At 47.4% G+C, this 18,887-nt stretch overlaps 1 protein-coding gene across 2 annotated transcripts in view; it reads right to left on the reverse strand.

The window, feature by feature from the left end:
• Positions 1-3,635: 3,635 nt before the first annotated feature.
• The window catches only part of LOC126458334 (rRNA methyltransferase 2, mitochondrial), a 79,994-nt gene continuing 64,742 nt past the window's right edge, over positions 3,636-18,887 (reverse strand). For both annotated transcript variants that reach the window (XM_050095294.1, XM_050095293.1), the window contains exon 4: positions 3,636-4,028. In XM_050095294.1, coding sequence (XP_049951251.1) covers positions 3,885-4,028 — 144 coding nt within the window. In that variant the 3' untranslated portion in view covers positions 3,636-3,884. The remainder of the gene's footprint in view (positions 4,029-18,887) is intronic.

Consider the following 18,887-nt stretch of genomic DNA (forward strand, 5'->3'; position numbering starts at 1 on the left):
TCAGCGGATGCCACAGTCTCCACTCCATCCTCAGAGGCAGAGCTTGTAGGTAGTGGTGATGTGGGTGCCACCACAATTCCCTTGGTCTTAGGGGTCTTCTTTTTGGATTTCTCTCGCTGCTCCTTGGGTTTCCATGTCTGGGAGGACTTCACTGGCTCAGTCTCCGAGAATGAGGGTGAGCGTGAAGACCCATGAACAGCTGCTTTTGGGCTCTTCAGCCACTGGTTGGTGTCATCTTTTCCACTAGCAGAAACCTGGGAACGGAGTGACCCAAGGGACCTCTTCCTAGTGAGAGAAGCTGAAGAAGACTTACACTTCTCAGGCTTAGAAGTGGAGATGGATGACCCTGATGGTTGGGGGGTGTTGCTCCCAAAGTAGGTGGTGCGGGAGCAACAGGGAGGGAATTTCAGCCTGAGAGGTGATGGGGGTTGGTGGAGCTGATGGTGCCAGAAACGTTGTAGTGGCAGCGTAAGACAATGTCATACGTCCTGGATGCAGGTGTTCAAAGTTTCTCTTAGCCTCAGTGTAGGTCAGTTGGTCCAGGGTCTTGTACTCCATGATTTTCCTTTCTTTCTGGAGAATCCTGCAGTCTGATGAGCAAGGCCAATGTAGCACTCCACAGCTGACACAGATGGAAGGCGGGGCACATGGTGTATTGGGATGTGATGGGTGTCCGCGATCTTGACATGTGACGCTGGAAGTACAGCGGGAAGACATACGGCCGAGGCCAAGATGAAGGTGCCGGTGGCAACCAGATTATTCTTCGGACCCTGGTGGACACGCTGGATGAAATGTACACCTCACTGTTCTAAATTGGCGCGCACCTCATCCTCGGACTGCAAAAGTAGGTCCCAGTGAAATATGATACCCTGGACCATATTTAAGCTCTTATGGGGTGTGATGGTTACAGAAATATCCCCCAGCTTGTCACAAGTGAGTAACACCCGTGACTGGGCAGAGGATGCTGTTTTGATCAAGACTGACACTGACGGCATTTTGGACAATCCCTCCATGTCCCCAAACTTGTCCTCTACATGCTCAACAAAAAACTGAGGCTTCATCATCATGAAAGATTCCCCATCAGCTCTCGAACATACAAGGTACCGGGGCGGGGAAGAGCACTGCCATCCTTGGCCTGACATTCCTCCCATGGTGTGGCCATGGAGGGGAACAATTTGGGGTCGTACTTCTGGGCAATGATTTGAGCTCGTGAATGCTTAGAGACTGCTGGTGTTTCGCCACCAGCAAGAGATGATGAACTACACTTCATTGCGTGTCATCCACCCTGATGCCACCCGCTCCGACCAGCCACAGCAAAGGCCACCTGACAGGGTGGCCATTGCCTGGAGTCCCGATGCCCCAGGGCATACACGGGGAGTTAACGGTGCAGGCATCAGCAGTGCAATCCCTCAGTGGTCAACTTGGACAAAGGAAGTACGGAGCGACGGGAAGTTTTGGATAAAAATCAGGAGTGGGCCCCGGAGACACCACTCATACAATGTGGCAAGGATGTGACATCTACCAGGTCATGCTGTATGCTTAATGTTAAGTCAAAAAAGACGGCAACCAGGTGTTGGCATCTAGAAAAGGCTGTTCGGATGGCAGACAAGAGGGACACAAGATTATCAGTGGTAGAGCGACCCTGACGGAAGCCACCCTGACATGGAACCAGCAGGCCACGTGACTCCAGGACCCAACCCAACCACCGACACACTATACGTTCCAGCAGCTTACAAAGAGGCTGACGAGGCTGAGAGGCCAATAGCTATCCACATCAAGTGGCTTTTTACTGGGTTTGGGCACTAGAATGATGGTGCTCTCCCGCCATTGCGATGGTAAGATGCCATCGCACTACATCCGGTTGAAGACGACGAGATGATGTCTCTTGTAGTCAGATGAGAGATGTTTAATCATCTAGCTGTGGATCCGATTTGGCCCAGGAGCTGCGTTGGGGCGATGTGCAAGGGGGCTGAGGAGCTCCCACTCTGTAAATGGGGCGTTATAGGATTCACTGTGGCATGTAGTGAATGAGAAGACATTCCCTTCCAGCCGCCGTTTGAGAGTGCGAAAGGTTGGGGGGAGGGGTAATTCTCCGATACAGAGGATCAAGCACAGTGCTAAGCAAAATTCTTGTCAATCGCGTTTGTGACGGTATATAACACGCCATTTATGGTAATACCTGGAACACCTGTTGGGGTCTGGTACCCGAAAAGACGTTCGATATTTGCCCAGGCTTGGGAAGGTGATGTATGGCACCCAATGGTCAAGATGTATCTCTCCCAACACTCCTGCTTCTGTTGTTTGGTAAGTTTGCAAACATGAGCACGGAGGCATTTAAATGCTATGAGGTGCTCCAGGGATGGGAAATGTACACATTGTCGTTCTAAAATGGCGCGCAGCTCACCGTCGAACTTGAAAAGAAGGTCCCTGTGAAATATGATACCCTGGACCATATTTGAGCTCTTTTGGGGAGTGATTGTTACAGAAACGTCCCCCAGATTGTCACAAGTGAGTAACACCCGTGACTGGGCAGAGGATGCTGTTTTGATCAAGAGTGACCGTGACTGCATTTTGGACAATCCCTCCACCTCTTCAAACCTTTCCTCTAAATGTTCAACAAAAAACTGAGGCTTCATCATCATGAAAGATTCCCCATCAGCTCTCGAACACACAACAGGGCGAGTAAGAGCCGCTGCCATCCTTAACCTGACATTCCTCCCATGGTGTGGCCAGGGAGGGGAACAATTTGGGGTCGTACGTCTGTGCATTGAACTGAGCTCATGAATGCTTAGAGATTGCTGGTGTTTCACCACCAGCAAGAGATGATGGACTATGCTTCATCGCGTGTCATCCATCCTTCCTGATGCCACCCACTCCGACCAGCCACAGCAAAGGCTACCTCGCAGGATGACTATTGCCAGGAGTCCCAATGCCCCAGGGAGATGGGCACCTACCCCTTGGCATACGTGGGGAGTTAATGGTGCAGGCATCAGCAGAGCGATCCCTGTGTGGTCAGGGGGCTACAACCAACAGGGTACATGGCAGCCCCACCACAATGGACTGGCTGCCATGCTGGATATCAGGTATCAGGTGCAAAGAAGTCCATGGTCATTGTCGACACAGAAAGTGACACTGCATAGTGCATGGTGGAAATCACACCCAGGAAGGTGTCCTCTCCGAAGAGATGGAGAATGAGCGGGAGTGAAATGCGATGACGAGAAAGTGGGCTAAAGATCTCAATCCACAATGGACACGAAGTACCATGTAAGGTGCCCTTCCCCAGTTGGCTCGCTCTTCAGGAAAATTTTGAAGAATTGAGGTCAAACCCTATCACATAATGGCCTAAACCTGTGAAACTCCTTTTAGTGGCTTCTTATGAAGGCAGGAATACCTCGGGCCTATTCTTACCCCCAGACCCGCAGGGGGAGATAATCTGGAGATCAGAAAAGACCAGAAAATGGGAACTGTAGATCGACACAGACATGTTGCTTCATTTCGTATGTCCACACTTTTCTCTGATCGAAGTCATGATCGTTACATTACACTGCAAAGTACCATACTTAAAGTAAAAACTTGATATGATTAACTGGAAAGTTTTGCACGCAAATAGTCTGATGTTCTGACATATGTAAGGATTTAAAAAAAAATCAATTTTATTCTGGTACAAACTGTTAACAGAGAATTACAACAGTATTGATTTTTCCATAACCAGAAATGTAACTACACAATTGGAAAGTTATGTGGTAATTAGTAAAACATACTACAGCGATTACATAATTGAAAAGCTATATGGAAATTAATATGACACACTAGAGGGAGTCAAAGAGAAGTTGCATTCTGGCACAATCTTAGGATCATTTTAGTAATAAATATAATTCACCACTTTATACAGACTTCTTAAACCCTCTAGCAAGAATGAATTTCTCTGCAGAATCAGTTCGACTTGCTGCTGGTTTGACTACCTTCACAGACTCATAATATCTGTTCAGATCAGTACAAAGTGAGGGCACACCACCTCCATCCCATATCTGAAAGAAAACCATAAATATTAGAAACACTGTCTGCACATAAACCTTTACAACAGTTCAGAGTACTCAAATTCATCATTAATGAGTGTGGCTTTCCTGGAACAAAAACATGGAATAAAATACCAGAATTTCACAAAAGAACAAAGTACACAAAGTTCCACATATATGCTGTGTCTGGAATATATATACTGCTAAAGCTATATTCGGTTTTCAGAAAAATCATCATTTACGAGTACAGCAATATCCTAAAAGTCTACTACTAATTAATGTTAGTAATACACAGCAACTGTTCTGCACATTCGTGTCCCTGTCTATTTAAAACTAGAATGAACTACTACCAAGTGACTTGGCAGGTATAACATTCAGAAGAAAGATTCAAATCACTGTCCAGACATCCTGATTTTAAGTATCCATGGTTTCTCTGTATCGCCTGAAGCAAAAGTTTTCTTCACCATCTTTGCTCATTCTGAGCTTGAGAGCCAAACTCATCATTGGCAGTCTGTAAACCCCAATTTTCATTCCCTCCCTTTTTCCCCATTGCCCTGGCAAAAGCCTTCATTATACTGTTTCTCAGGAAGGTGTTAGTTATATTGCATATTCAGTACAGGATGTAGCCAGAACACCGAAGATCGTATGTCCTTTATGGATAACCTAATTTTGGGTATTGGGCTGTGTCACTGTAAACTACTAAAACAACTAAACTGCCAATGTCTCATCTGACTTGCAGCGGTCCTATTCATGACAGATCATTGCTGTACGCTACTGATTGTCTTCCTTTATGTTACTGCCATTTTTTGTTATTTGATGGCTACTGAAATCACAAATCTGAGATGTCACTGGACAATATGAAGAGGTTGTTATGGAGAAGGTGACTGTACAGTATGCTACTGCATGTGCTACCGTGGTGGCTGACTGGAAGGCAAGAAAGGACTGCAGAAAATTGTTCAAAATGCCAGCAGTTAAGTTGTTTTAGTAGTTTAAAATCATGCGTCCCAATATCCAAAATTATTTTACCCACAATGACACCATCCATGGAAGCCTATGAACTTTTATCCTATGTCCTTGATTTTATCAACAGTAGCTTTCCATCTCCATAAGATTTATTCCGAATTTTCAGTTTACGCACCTGTGAGTTGGCAAAATTTTATTCCATGAATGATTTTTTTGAACACAGAACTTATAACAGTTTTCTATTATTGTGTTTGAGCAACATTACAATTAATAAGTGACAAAAGATACAATGAAAGCTACCAACATTTTACAAATTTCAGTACATTATATATTTATTTGAAAAGAAAACAAACAGTCTCCTACTTATTTTCATTCAACTGTCTGCAGGATAATGATCACTGTTGAATTTACCGCATTGTTCTCTAGGACACCTTTTGACAGAATTGCTACACCATGGCATAATTGTCCACCCAGTTCATTACATCTTTTTCTGAATACTTATTTAGTGTGACCCACAATATATTTGAACTAAACGCACAAAACTTGCACATTTTTCCCCACTTTATATGGTTCTTGCTGCTGCAGTGAATGTATAGCAGTTTGTTAAATGTGTTATTTATAATATATTTTTGAGCATTTCTTCTCATTTTTTAAACTCTGGTATCCAGTGAAGCAAAGACAATCTTATCGTTGCAAAGATATCTTAAGGTGACTGTGCAATGAGGCTCAAACATTGCCAGACTGCCAATGTTCACAAAACATTATAAAAAGGGAGTGCGAGAGACGGGGGAGTGGGAGTGGGGGGGAAGGGAGGGGGAGTGGGGAGTGCGAGAGGCAGGGGAGTGGGAGTGGTGGTGGGTGGAGCGGGAGTGGGAGTGGTGGTGGGGGGAGCGGGAGTGGTGGTGGTGGTGGTGGTGGTGGTGAAGTGGGAGTGGTGGTGGTGTTGGTGGTGGTGGGGGAGTGGGTGTGGTGGTGGTGGTGGTGGTGGTGGTGGTGGGAGTGGTGGTGGTGGTGGGGGAGCGGGAGTGGTGGTGGTGGTGGGGGAGCTGGAGTGGTGGTGGTGGTGGGGGGAGCAGGTGTGGTGGGGGGCGGGAGTGGTGGGGGGGAGTGGTGGGGGGAGGGAGGGGGGGGGTCGGAAGTGGTGGGGGCAGGAGTGGTAAGGGGGAGCAGGAGTGGGAGTGGGGGGGAGTAGGAGGGGGTTTGATTTTGTTTTGCTCTGGGGCGCAAAAACAACTGGGGTCATATGCGCCCAAGTCAAAACTAAAGAACACGAAGACTACACGTCAGTCCCAGTTGATGTAATAGAAGACAGCTAAAAACCAGCACTTGGAAAAAGGGCTAAAGAAGATACCAAACAGAAATGGAGGTCCAAAAGTAAGAATTAAATAGCCTTTGCCATATTTGCTAAAACAGCCAATAACTCAGATGGCAAACCCACACAGGAATGTAAAAGGTTAAGAAATGGACAGTCCATCAGGATGTGGCAGACAGTTAAAATTTGAGTGCAATGTGTAGAAAGTGGTGGGGTAGCACCACTTAGCAAATGACGATGGCTAAAGAGGCAGTGCCCAATACACAGCCGATTTAAAATAACCTCCTCCCAGCGGGAGGGCCGAGAGGAGGTCGTGTAAGCTGCTGGGAGAGGCTTAATAAGCCGGAGCTTATTCCTGTGAAGGGAGGACCATCGGCAATGCCAAAGCAACACCACCTTCTAACAGACGGCAGCACAGAGATCATTGGAGGGAATACAGATATTCTCGGGCTGATGTACAAGGACTGCAGCCTTGGCAGCAGCGTCAGCAGCCTTGTTTCCTGGCAGACCGACACGACCTGGAAGCTGATATTGAAAGACACAAGTGACAACGACGAAGGCACAAGCGACCCCACGGTCAGTCTGAGACCCATCACCATATACAAAGGTACTATCGTGAAGTTCCATGCAATGGTGGTGAAACTCAAGGCGATAGACCAAGGCTGGAGTAGTCTCCTTAGAAAGCGAATGAAGGCCGGAGTTAACATGGGCTACTTCACAAAGCCAAGGTGGTGAATGGTTCACACCCACCGAGAAACGTACAGGTAGTGTGAAGTCAAGTCGCCGTAGCAAGTGCAGAAAGCAGACTCCAGGGGGGGTAACAGAGAAGCAGCACGAGTCCCATACTGACGATCAAAGCAATCATCAGAGGAGGAGGATAGGATGGGTGGCCACGCATGAGAAATGGCATGCATACCTGCTGAGGAGAAAGTCACGGCAGTAGTGGGGTAGTTCAGCAGCTTCAGCATTCACAGTCTCAACCAAGCTGGTGTAAAAGGTGCCTGTGGCCACACAGATGCCATGATGGTGGATAGTGTTGAGACGGCTTAAGAGGGATGGGCATGCAGATGCATAAACAAAAACACCCATAGTCCAGTTTTGAATGGACAAGGGACCGGTACAAATGGAGGAGGGTTCCCAGGAAGCTCCCCAGGAAGTACCAATGAGGACACATAGGACATGGAACCATGTACAGCGGGCTGCCAGGTAAGATACATGGGAGGACCAAGAGTTTTTCCTATTGAGCATGAGCCCCAGGAATTTTGTAGTTTCTACGAGCTGAAGGGCAACAGGCCCAAGATGTAAAGATGGTGGGCCAAACCACTTGCGTCGCCCGAAATTCATAGAGACGGGTTTGTCAGTGGAGAAGTGAAAGCCATTGTTGATGCTCCAGGAGTAAAGACGATCAAGACACTGTTGAAGATGCCCCTCAGTGAGACAGGTATGTGGAGAACTGCAATAAATGGCAAACTCGTCAACAAAAATGGAGCTAGAGATGCCCGGTGGGAGACAGGCCCAATGGTGATAGCAAAGAGGATGACAATCAGGACGGATCCCTGAAGCACACTGTTTTCCTGGATAAAGGTGTCCAACAAGGCAAAACCCACATGCACCTTGAAAACTCAGTCTTGTAAAAATGCCTGAAGGAAACAGGGCAGGTGGCCATGGAAGAATACGGAGGATGTGTGTTCTCCAGCTGGTGTCTTAGGCCTAATCCAAAGCGAAAAATACGACCAGTCTGGGATTCATGCAAAAAACTATCCATGCCAGGGATGGACAAAGTAACAAGATGGTCAACTGCAGAACCCCGTGCTCTAAATCCACACTGTGCATTTGTTAGTAAATTGCGAGACTCAAGCCATCATACCAGCCGGGCATCAATCATATGTTACATCACCTTGCAAATGATACTGGTAAGAGAGATGGGGCAGTAGTTAGAAGGAAAGCTCTTGTCCTTATCGGGTTTAGGTATGGGTATGACTGTGGCTTCATGCCAGCGTCCAGGAAATGTGCCCTCAGCCCAGATGCAGTTGAATGTGTTGAGCAGAAAGTGCTTGCCCACAAGAGAGAGGTGCTGCAACATCTGAATGTGGATAGCGTCCTGTCCTGGGGCGAATGACCGAGATGAACTGAGAGCATGATCTAGCTCCCTCATAGTGAAGGTAGCATTGTAGCACTCACGATTGTGAGAAGAGAAGAGTATTGCCCGAGCTTCCTCCACTCGTTTCCGATGGATAAACGCAGGGTGATAGTGAGAAGAGCTCAAAACATCCGCAAAATGGTGGGCCAAGGTGTTGGAGATACCAACAGGATCCATGATGTCATCGGCACCTACTCTCAGGGCAGAAATGGGGGAATGGAGCTTGGTTCTAGAGAGCCGTCGGAGGTTGGCCCACATGACAGAGGAAGGGATGGAACTGTTAAAAGAACTTGTGAATGAAATCCAACTAGCTCTTTTGCTATCCCGAAGAACTCGATGACACTTTGCATGCATCTGTTTCTAATGAAGGCAGTTTTACAATGTAGGGTGGAGAGCACATCTCCATGTGTGAACTGCGTCGCGGCACACCTCAGTCCACCAAGGAACTGGGACGTGGTGTGGTAATGAGGAAGTGTGAGGAATGGAACGTTCTGCAGCAGTAAGGATAACGTTGCAACTGGGGATATCTTGTTCTGCGATGGTTGCCAGGGAGGAGTAAAGCTGCCAGTCAGCCTTAAAAAGTGGCCAGCTGGTGGAGAGTTGCTACTACAGGGCACAGAAGCAGGAGGATCCTGCTCCATGGGGTCCACAGAAGCATCCGCTTGGTTGTGAGGTCGGTCCGTGCAGTCCAACGCTGAAAAATGGTTGGTGGTGCGCACCAGTGAGACAGAGGCTGGCCCGGCTAAGGTACCACATGGTGACACCGTTGAACAGGATCTTAGAGTTGGCGAAGGAGAAGACTGTTTGCCTTTGGTGGACTTCTTTGAGCCTTTCCGGTTAGAGGAAGACTCTGGTGTTGTTTGGCTGGAGGGACAGAGGAAGCCTTCATGGGAGTACTTCTGTCCTTTCCTGCCTAGTGGTTGTGTAGCTGGTGGCTTCGACCCTTGAGAGAGAGTTTGACAGTTTGTTGCACAGCGGGATGGGGGGATGGTGATGCTATCTTGACAATGGCGATTTCACAACCTCAGAGCTGAATTTGAGGTTGCATGTCTGCATGGCCATGTCCTTCATGTAACGAGGGGTAACAAGAACAGAACTACAAGTGCCAGGCAGGAGAACACAGGGTTTGCGACCAGCCAGTAACTTGCGAGCTACTGGATAAGGCACTTTTTCCTTCACCCGAATCTCTTGGACAGCCAGCTCATCAAGATACACAGGGCAATTCCAAGAGGAGGCAGCAGGGCTGCCACTGCAGTTGATACAGCGGGGAAAAGGAGGCAGACAATAGCCCTCATGTGCATCCCTACCACAGGTTACACATTTGGCTGGGTGTCAACAAGACGTTCTAGTGTGGTTGAAACGATGACACTGGTAGCAGCGTATTGGGTTTGGAATGTACGGCCAGACTGTGATAATTTCATGGCCTGCTTTGATCTCTGATGGCAGCACCACTCTATCAAAGGTGAGGAAAAGAGCATGGGCGGGCACTAAGGAGGAATCTACCTTTTTCATTCCACAATGGACAGCAATGGCACCCTGATCAGAGAGGTAAGACTGGATTTCTGCCTCTGTTAGACCATTGAGCAGCCTGGTGTAAATTACACCACGGGAAGAACTGAAGATTCCATGGGCCTCAACATGAACAGGGTAGCCTTGGAGAAGCAAGGAAGCAAGCAGTTGCTCTTGAGAATCAGAAGCAGTCTCCAAAAGCAAAGTGGCATTCCATAAACGAGAGCAGGATTTCACAGGGTCAGCAATTGCATCAGCACCTTTCTGAATAACAAACAGATTTACTGTAGCAAAGGACTGACTGTCTTCAGTACATGAGACCTTGAGGAACTGTCGTGCAGTGGGAAGGGTCTCTGAATCAGTAGCCTAATTACATTTACATTTCATAGACGTTGATTGGGAAGATGATTGACGCATTGTGAGAAAATCCCCCATGATTGCCAGTGTCTCCAGTGGCACGCTCCTTCCAACTGGGGGCTCCCTTCACAAGAGGGCGCACCCGCCTTAGGCGATTGTTCACATCTCAGGTCACACCTCCCAAACATCTGACAGATGGACCAATCAGCAATTTGGGAGGGTTGCAGCTCAGGCAATCACCCCTCCCTGGGCCTGGCCTGTACCAGGGTGTATGTGCAAACCCTACCTGTCGACACGGGGCAGGGAATGACAATGCACCCGGTCACCAGTTACACGTCAGAGGCATGGGTCGGCCTTCAGGAGCGCACAGGGAGGAAGAAGAAAAAGAGGGACCTGGAACGCTGAAGCAGAGGAATGAGAGGAGAAGGGAAACAAAGAAAGGAAAAGAGAGCGAAAAACAAAAGTGAGACTGCTCGTACATCAGCAACAGACAATGCAGAACATTCCCAATAACATCCCAGACATGTTCCCCAGGTGAAGGGGAAAAGAATAGCATGAGGATATTTTATGATATAACATAATAATGATATAATATATATGATGATGTAAGACATATGATACAGATATGCAGCACAGATGGGGGAAAAATGCTGCAAAGGCAGGGGCCCCATGGTAGCCAAGCATGAACTCACCAAAGAGTGGCGAGTCCCCTGGGGGGAGTGGGTTGGTTGGTTGGTTGGTAGGTTTGTTTGAAAGGGGGGGGGGAAGGGACCAAACTGCTTGGTCAATGGTCCCTTTTTCCTATTGTAACAATTCCACAAGGGAAAGAATAAAACAAACAAGACATACAACACAATACTGAAAGGAAGGAAAAACCACAAGAAAGACAGAAGAGCAACGAACACTGCAAGGAACATGATAGGACAAGAAAAACACAGATAGAAGAAAGTAAAAGAGGAGAGCAGGTTGGCTATCCATGAAAATAAAAGAATAAGCCAGCCACTCTGCAACACATTAAAACCTCCACCCTAAAAGCACTAGGGTGGAGGACACTGAGGGACAAAGGACATGCACTAAAATTTAGATCAAATGATAAAACCCACCCTCACGTATAAAATGTAAAACCAAATCAGCCGATGAGGCGTTGTCTGCTAAAATTAATGATAACGAGTCCAGTAACCGAAGGTGATCTCTCAGGGCAGCCAAGCTAGGACAGTGCAAAAGAATATGGGCCGCTGTCAACCAGGTGCCGTACCGACACTGAGGTGGGTCTTCACAGCACAGGAGGTAGCTGTGGGTCGACCAAGTGTGACCAATGATGCGGAGCCGGCAGAGAACCACAGAGTCCCTGCGAGAGGCCCGCATGGAGGCCTTCCACACATTCGCAGTCTCCTCAATGGCACGTAGTTTGTTGTGTGTACTGAGAATACGTCATTCCGTCTCTCAAAGCTGAAAAACCTTGGGGCATAATAACGAACTCAGGTCAATTATTGGAATGCTGACCTCCATAAGCAGTTTCTGTGTAGCCTGTCAGCAAGTTCGTTGCCTGGGATTCCAACGTGATCTGAGGTCCACACAAACACCACTAAATGACTGGATTGTTCCAGAGCATAGATGGACTCCTTGGATGGTCGCTACCAAAGGATGACAAGGGTAGCACTGGTCGATAGCTTGCAGGCTGCTCAAGGAGTCAGTACAGGGAGGAAATGACTCCCCAGGGCATGAATGGATGTGTTCAAGAGAACAAAATGTAGCCATCAGCTCTGCAGTGAAAACACTGCAGCCATCGGGCAAGGAATGATGTTCAATATGGCCTCCTTGAATGTAGGCAAAGCCAACATGACCATCAGCCATCGAGCCATTGGTGTAAACCTCTTCAGAGCCCCAGAAGATGTCAAGAATCAAGGGGAAGTGGCAGCGGAGAGCCACAGTGGGTAACTGAGTCCTTAGGGCCATGCAAAATGTCCTGGCAAAGCTTCGGTCGAGGTTTACACCATGGAGACATATGTGACTGGACCTCAAATGGAAGTGGTAAAGGAAAGGACTCTAGTTCAGACAGAAGCAATCAGACGTGAACCGCAATTGTGAGCCCTGACCTGGGCTGCCGATGTGGGAGATGAATTGCGGTGGTTGGGAAAATGAGACAGTAATTCGGATGCACAGGAGAATTATGAATGTGTGCAACGTGAGTGGTGGGCAGTTGTGCACGTCTAACCTTCACTGGAGGGACTCCGGCCTCCACCAGGACACTGGTCACAGGACTTGTCCTAAAAGCTACCGTTGCTAGTCGAACACCACAGTGGTGCACTGGATTGAGTAAAAGCAATGGTGAGGGTGCCGCTGAACCATAAACCATACTCCCATAGTCAAGGTGGGATTTAACAAGGGCTCTGTAGAGCTGCAGCAGTGTATAGCGATCTGCACCCCAGTTGGTGTTGCTCAGGCAGTGGATAGCATTGAGGTTTTGCCAGCACTTCCGCTTAAGCTGACAGAGACGAGGAAGCCAAGACAATCGGGCATCAAAAACCAGTCCTAAGAATCGATATGTCTCTACTGCAGTGAGTGGATCATCATTAAGGTAAAGTTCTGGTTCCGGATGAACGGTACGACACCGATAGAAGTGCATGACACACGACTTTGCAGCTGAAAACCGGAAGCCGTGGGCTACAGCCCACGACTGTGCCTTGTGGATGGCTTCCTGTGGGCGTCGCTCAGCAATACCAGTACTGGAGCTGCAGTACGAAATTCAGAAGTCGTCTGCATACAGAGAAGGTGAGACAGACGGTCCTACAGCTGCTGCTAGGATGTTAATGGCCACTAAAGTAGAGATACACTCAATACAGAGCCCTGCAGGACCCCATTCTCCTGGTATGGAGTGACAGGACATTTTGGATAAAAATCAGGAGCAGGCACCAGAGACACCACTCACACAACGCGGCAAGGATATGATATCGCCAGGTCATGTCATAAGCTTTTCGTAAATCACAAAAGACGGCAACTAGGTGTTTTGCATCTGGAAAAGGCTGTTCAGAAGGCAGACTCGAGGGACACAAGATTATCTGTGGTAGAGTGACCCTGGCAAAAACTGCCCTGGCATGGAACCAGTAGGCTGCATGACTCCAATACCCAACCCAACTGCCGACATACCATACGGTCCAGCAGCTTACAAAGAACGGTGAGGCTGATGGGCCAATAGCAATCCACATCAAGCATGTTTTTACTGGGTTTGAGCACCGGAATGATGGTGCTCTCCCACCATTGGGATAGAAAGATGCCATCACACCAGATCCGGTTGAATATGATGAGGATATGTCGCTTGTAGTCAGATGAGAGATGTTTAATCATCTGGCTGTGGATCCGATCTGGCCCAGGAGCTGCGTTGGGGCAATGTGCAAGCGGGCTGAGGAGCTCCCACTCTGTAAATGGGGCATTATATGATTTACTGTGGCATGTAGTGAACAAGAGGACTTTCCCTTCCATGTGCTGTTTGAGAGTGCAAAAGGCTGGGGAGTAATCCTCAGACGCAGAGGCTCGAGCATAGAGCTCAGCAAAGTGCTCAGCAATCACATTTGTGTCGGTAGATAACACACCATCGATGGTAACACCAGGGGCACTTGGGGGTTGGTACCCAAAAACACGTCTGATCTTCATCCAGACTTGGGAAGGTGATGCATGGCACCCAATGGTCAAGACATACCTCTCCCAACACTCCTGTTTCTGTCTTTTTAGAAGCTGGCTAATGCAGGCATGGAGCCATTTAAAAGCTACTAGGTGCTCCATAGATGGATGCTGCTTATGCTGCTGTAGAGCCTCCCAATGCTCAGTACCGCCAAGATACTGTCTTTCGCTGGGGGCACCCTAGGGAACAAGGGATCGCGTTTTCTGCCGCAGAAATGATCATTCTAGTGACCCACAACATCGATGGTACCATGTGGGGGGGAGAGTCAATGGTGACAGCAGACGTGAAAGCTTCACAATCTGTCTTGTTTAGAGCCCATCCAGGTAGGCATCCTTGGGCATGACACTGGGGAGTAACAAGAAGAGAGGGAAGTGGTCACTACCACACAAATCATCTTGGACGCTCCAGTGGACAGATGGGAGAAGTCCTGGGCTGCAAATTGATAAATCAATGGCGAAGTAAATGCCATGAACCACACTAAAATGTCTGGGAACCCCAGTATTTAGGAGGCAGAGGTCGAGCTGAGACAGTAAATCTTTGACCTCTCTACCTCGACCAGTAAGCATGGTACCATGCCACAAGAGGTTATGGGCATTAAAATCTCCCAAAAGTAGAAAATGTTTAAGGAGTTGATGAATCAGTGCAACCAAGACGTTCAGGATACCACACTATCTGGAGGAAGATATACATTGCAGACAGTTATTTCCTGTGTCGTCCTTATAATGACAGACACAATTTCAAGAGGAGTGTCAAGAGGCACAGGTTCACTACAGACTGAGTTCAGGACATAGACACAAACTCCACCTGACACTCTATTATATCCCTGTGTCTGAGGATGAGGTGGAGATACTGGCATCCACTGAGGACCTAGATCTCGCTGGACCCTCAGACACAATGGACATAGACTACTCAGGAACTAAGTTGGTGGCAGCAGGTGACCCTGATTCGTATACTGCCTCATGATAATGTCATCCTCCAGTGGAATTGCTGCGGTTTTTTCCACCATATGGCTGAGCTGTGGCAACTGTTAAGCTTTACACTTGCTTTCTGCATTGCCGGGAACCAGGTTTCCTGGAGGGCAATGCAGAAAGCAGGTGTAAAGCTTAACAGTTGCCACAGCTCAGCCATATGGTGGAAAAAACCGCAGCAATTCCACTGGAGGATGACATTACCATGAGGCAATATACGAATCAGGGTCACCTGCTGCCACCAACTTAGTTCCTGAGTAGTCTATGTCCATTGTGTCTGAGGGTCCAGCGAGATCTAGGTCCTCAGTGGATGCCAGCATCTCCACCTCATCCTCAGACACAGGGCTTATAGATAGTGGTTGTGTGAGCGCCACTGCAATTTCCTTGTTCTTGGGGGTCTTCTTTTGGGATTTCTCTCACTGCTGCTTAGGTTTCTCTGGCTGGGAGGGCTTCTTTGATTCAGTCACCAGGACTGAGCAGGGTGCATACGTGGACAAGGAAAAAAAATTCCCAGATTTTTCCCGGATTTCCCGGTTGAAAATACACTTTTTCCGTGTTAAATAACAGTATACTTTTCCTCGGCACTGTAAAACTTATCAATCCTTAGAATGTTTATGGTTTTCTACACAGACGTAGAATTTGCCGGCACTTTAGAAAATGAAACCCAGGGGGAAAAAAACAAGTTTTGGAAAGATCTTTGATGTGCAGCAACATGTACGCTGCATTTCTTCGTTTTACGGAGGTATAAATTCGAATTCCACCAAACACTGCATGATATTTCCGAAGCAATGAATTAGAGATTGCGACGCGCTTTTGCAAGCCAGTCATAGCTCATGTCACGTGATCTCAGCACTTGATGACAGCACAGGACACGTAGTGTAGTCAACCGATAGCAAGATCACAAAAAGAAAAGTTAATGGTTTAAATTAATATACATAGTTTTGCTAGAAGAAAAACAAAGCTTTCACAAATAATACTGGTCTCTAAGATTAATAAGCTGCAAGAGAAGCTAAGCTTCCACATATAATGACGATCATTTTGTGCGTGTTACACTTTAAGATACATCACACAAATGTGCCAGTAAAATTTTTAATAATGACGTAAATGTCTGATCTTCTGGGCTTGGAATTCTTCTAGATGGTTGTCCTCAAAGAGTTGATTTTTAAATGAGAGTCAAACGCTCTGTGACTTAAGAAATTCATCATACATTCTCGCACATAGTTCATCTTGCGTCAAAGGAAATTTACTTTGAAAGTAACACTTTTCAAACCACCATTCGCAATTTCCCGTGACCTGTTAGAAATTGGTTCGTTTCGGCAGTCGCCAGAGAGCGCCAGATAACAGGCGTCACCGCGCCTGCACAGTTACAATGACGCAGGAAGCCCGCATGTTCGTTTGTGTAAAATATTAAAAGATCTTGCATTATGTCATAACAGAAACAAGACATCAAAGGATACTTCAGGAGCATCGGAATTTCGTGAACTATACTAAAATGCATAATTCGGCTTAAAGTGCACAATCGTATGTGCAGATTCGGATGTAAATTTTCTTGAGTACCAGTACTGTATTATCTCATGTTTGGTTACTTATTATGGCATAATGCCATACGAGCTAGAAGATGGAAAACATGCACTTGAAATGCAGCGAACAGTTGAAACTAGCCAACAGTGTGAAATTAAACACTTCGTTTCAAATAAATTGACTGCCTCAGCGCAAAAGATTAATACAAGCCTAATCTCTTTAGCAAACCGACAAAAATAACTTCATTGTTCTGCAAGGTGATTAATGCTTGACTGTCAGAAAGGTGGAAATAAAACCTGAAACTAACAACATATTTTAGCTTCCATAATTATGCGAATGTATTTTAATTCATTTGGTAGCTCCTGGACACAGAAATCAGTTTTGTTTTCATTTAATGTGAGAGCAATAAACGAAGGGGAAACAGCAAAATCACTAAACGTAAATACAGGTCACATGGAGACTACCCACCTCCCCACTACAACTCTGACTGCTCTGTGCATCAGCCCTGGATCTACAATATTTCCAAACCAGAGTAATTTAGAAAGTGGCGCCCAGCCATACATCTGTAACCAGAAGCGGGAGAAGGTACTACTCATAGGCAACTCAACTGCGCATGCGCAAGAGCCTGCCCGCAACTGCTCAAATGAACCAAATGTAAACAGCTGTCATGTCAGGCTCATCGGAGGCAATTTGTTGTTAGGAAGCACTGCATATTCTTCCTAAAGCCTTTGACACACTTTGGTTGGCAGACGCTTCTATGAGCACTGTGTTTTGTTGTTGTATATGGCGCATTTCCTTTGCGACTTATATCCTTCGTTAGAGTATTGGTTCTTACCAGTCAAAATCACAAAAATTTAACTGGTAACTAAAACAAGGAAAAGTTCCCGGAATTCTAAAAAATTCCCGGATTTTTCCAGGTTTTCTCCTGGACGAAGAAATTCCCGGGTTTTTCCCAGATCTCCCAGGTGTCCCGGGTCGTATACACCCTGCTGAGGAGAATCATGAAGCCCTATGACCAGCTGCTTTTGGGCACTTCAGCTACTGGTGGGTGTCATCTTTTCCACTAGTAGAGACCTGGAAAGGGAGGGACCCAAAGGACCCCTTCCTAGTGAGAGGAGCCGAAGAAGACTTAAGCTTTTCTGGCTGAGAAGTGGGGACAAATGTCCCCAATGGTTGGTGGGGCAGTGCTCCCAAGATAGGTGATGCGGAAGCAACAGGCAGGGAAGTGCCCCCCAGCATCAAGAGGGCAGGTGTGGTCTTACGGCTCAGAGTCAACTGGAATTGACTGAACGGATGGGGCTAGAACTGTTCTCACAGCGGCGAAGTAAGAAGATGTCATAGGTACAGGATGCAGGAGGTCAAATTTCCTCTTAGCCTCAGTGTAGGTCAGTCGGTCCAGGGTCTTGTATTCCACGATTTTCTGTTCCTTCTGGAGAATCCTGCAGTCTGGTGAGCAAGGGGAATGGTGCTCTCCACAGTTGACACAGATGGGAGGCGGGGCACATGAAGTATTGGGATGTGATGGAGTCCACATATTATGCTGGAAGTACATTGGTAAGACATATGCCCGAACTTCCAGCACATAAAGCATCGCATCAGTGGCTTGACATCACACCAGTATACCATCAACTTTATCTTCTCGGGTATGCGTCATCCTCAAAGGCCAAGATGAAGGCACCCATGGCTAACTGATTATCCTTTGGACCCCTATGTACGTGATGGATGAAATGAACTCCTCGTCACTCTATGGTGGCGCACAGCTCGTCATCAGACTGCAAAAGAAGATCTGTGTGAAATATAATACTCTGGTGTGATGGAAACACAAAGATCCACCAGCTTGTCACAGGCGAGTAGTGCCCATGATTGGGCAGAGGATGCTGTTTTTATTATGACTGACCCTGATTGCATTTTGGACAATCCTGTCAACTCCCCCAACTTGTCCTCTAAATGCTCCACAAAAAAACTGAGGCTTCGTCAACATGAAGGATGCCCCATCAGCTCTCACGTACGAGGTACAGGGGGGAGTAAGATCCACTGCCATCCTTAGCCTGGAGTTCCTCCCATGGTGTGGCCAGGGAGGGGAACGATTTGGGGTCATACTTTTTCACATTGTAGCTAAGACCTCGACCGCTTAGAGACTGCTGGCATTGGGCCAGCAGCAAGAGATGACATAGTACACTTCCTTGCGTGTCGTCTGCCCTGATGCCACCCACTGCGACCAGGGGCCCTCCCAACGGGCGCTACCCAACCACAGCAAAGGCCACCTGTCAGGATTGCCATTGCCGGAGACCCAATGCCCCAGGGTGTTGGGCATCTACTCCTTGGTATAAGTGGGGAGTTAACGGTGCAGGCATCAGCAGAGCAATCCCTGTGTAGTCAGGAGGCTGCAACCAACAGGGTACATGGCGGCCCCACCACAACG

The sequence above is a fragment of the Schistocerca serialis genome, chromosome 2 (genome assembly GCF_023864345.2).
Source record: "Schistocerca serialis cubense isolate TAMUIC-IGC-003099 chromosome 2, iqSchSeri2.2, whole genome shotgun sequence".
Classification (NCBI taxonomy): domain Eukaryota; kingdom Metazoa; phylum Arthropoda; class Insecta; order Orthoptera; family Acrididae; genus Schistocerca; species Schistocerca serialis.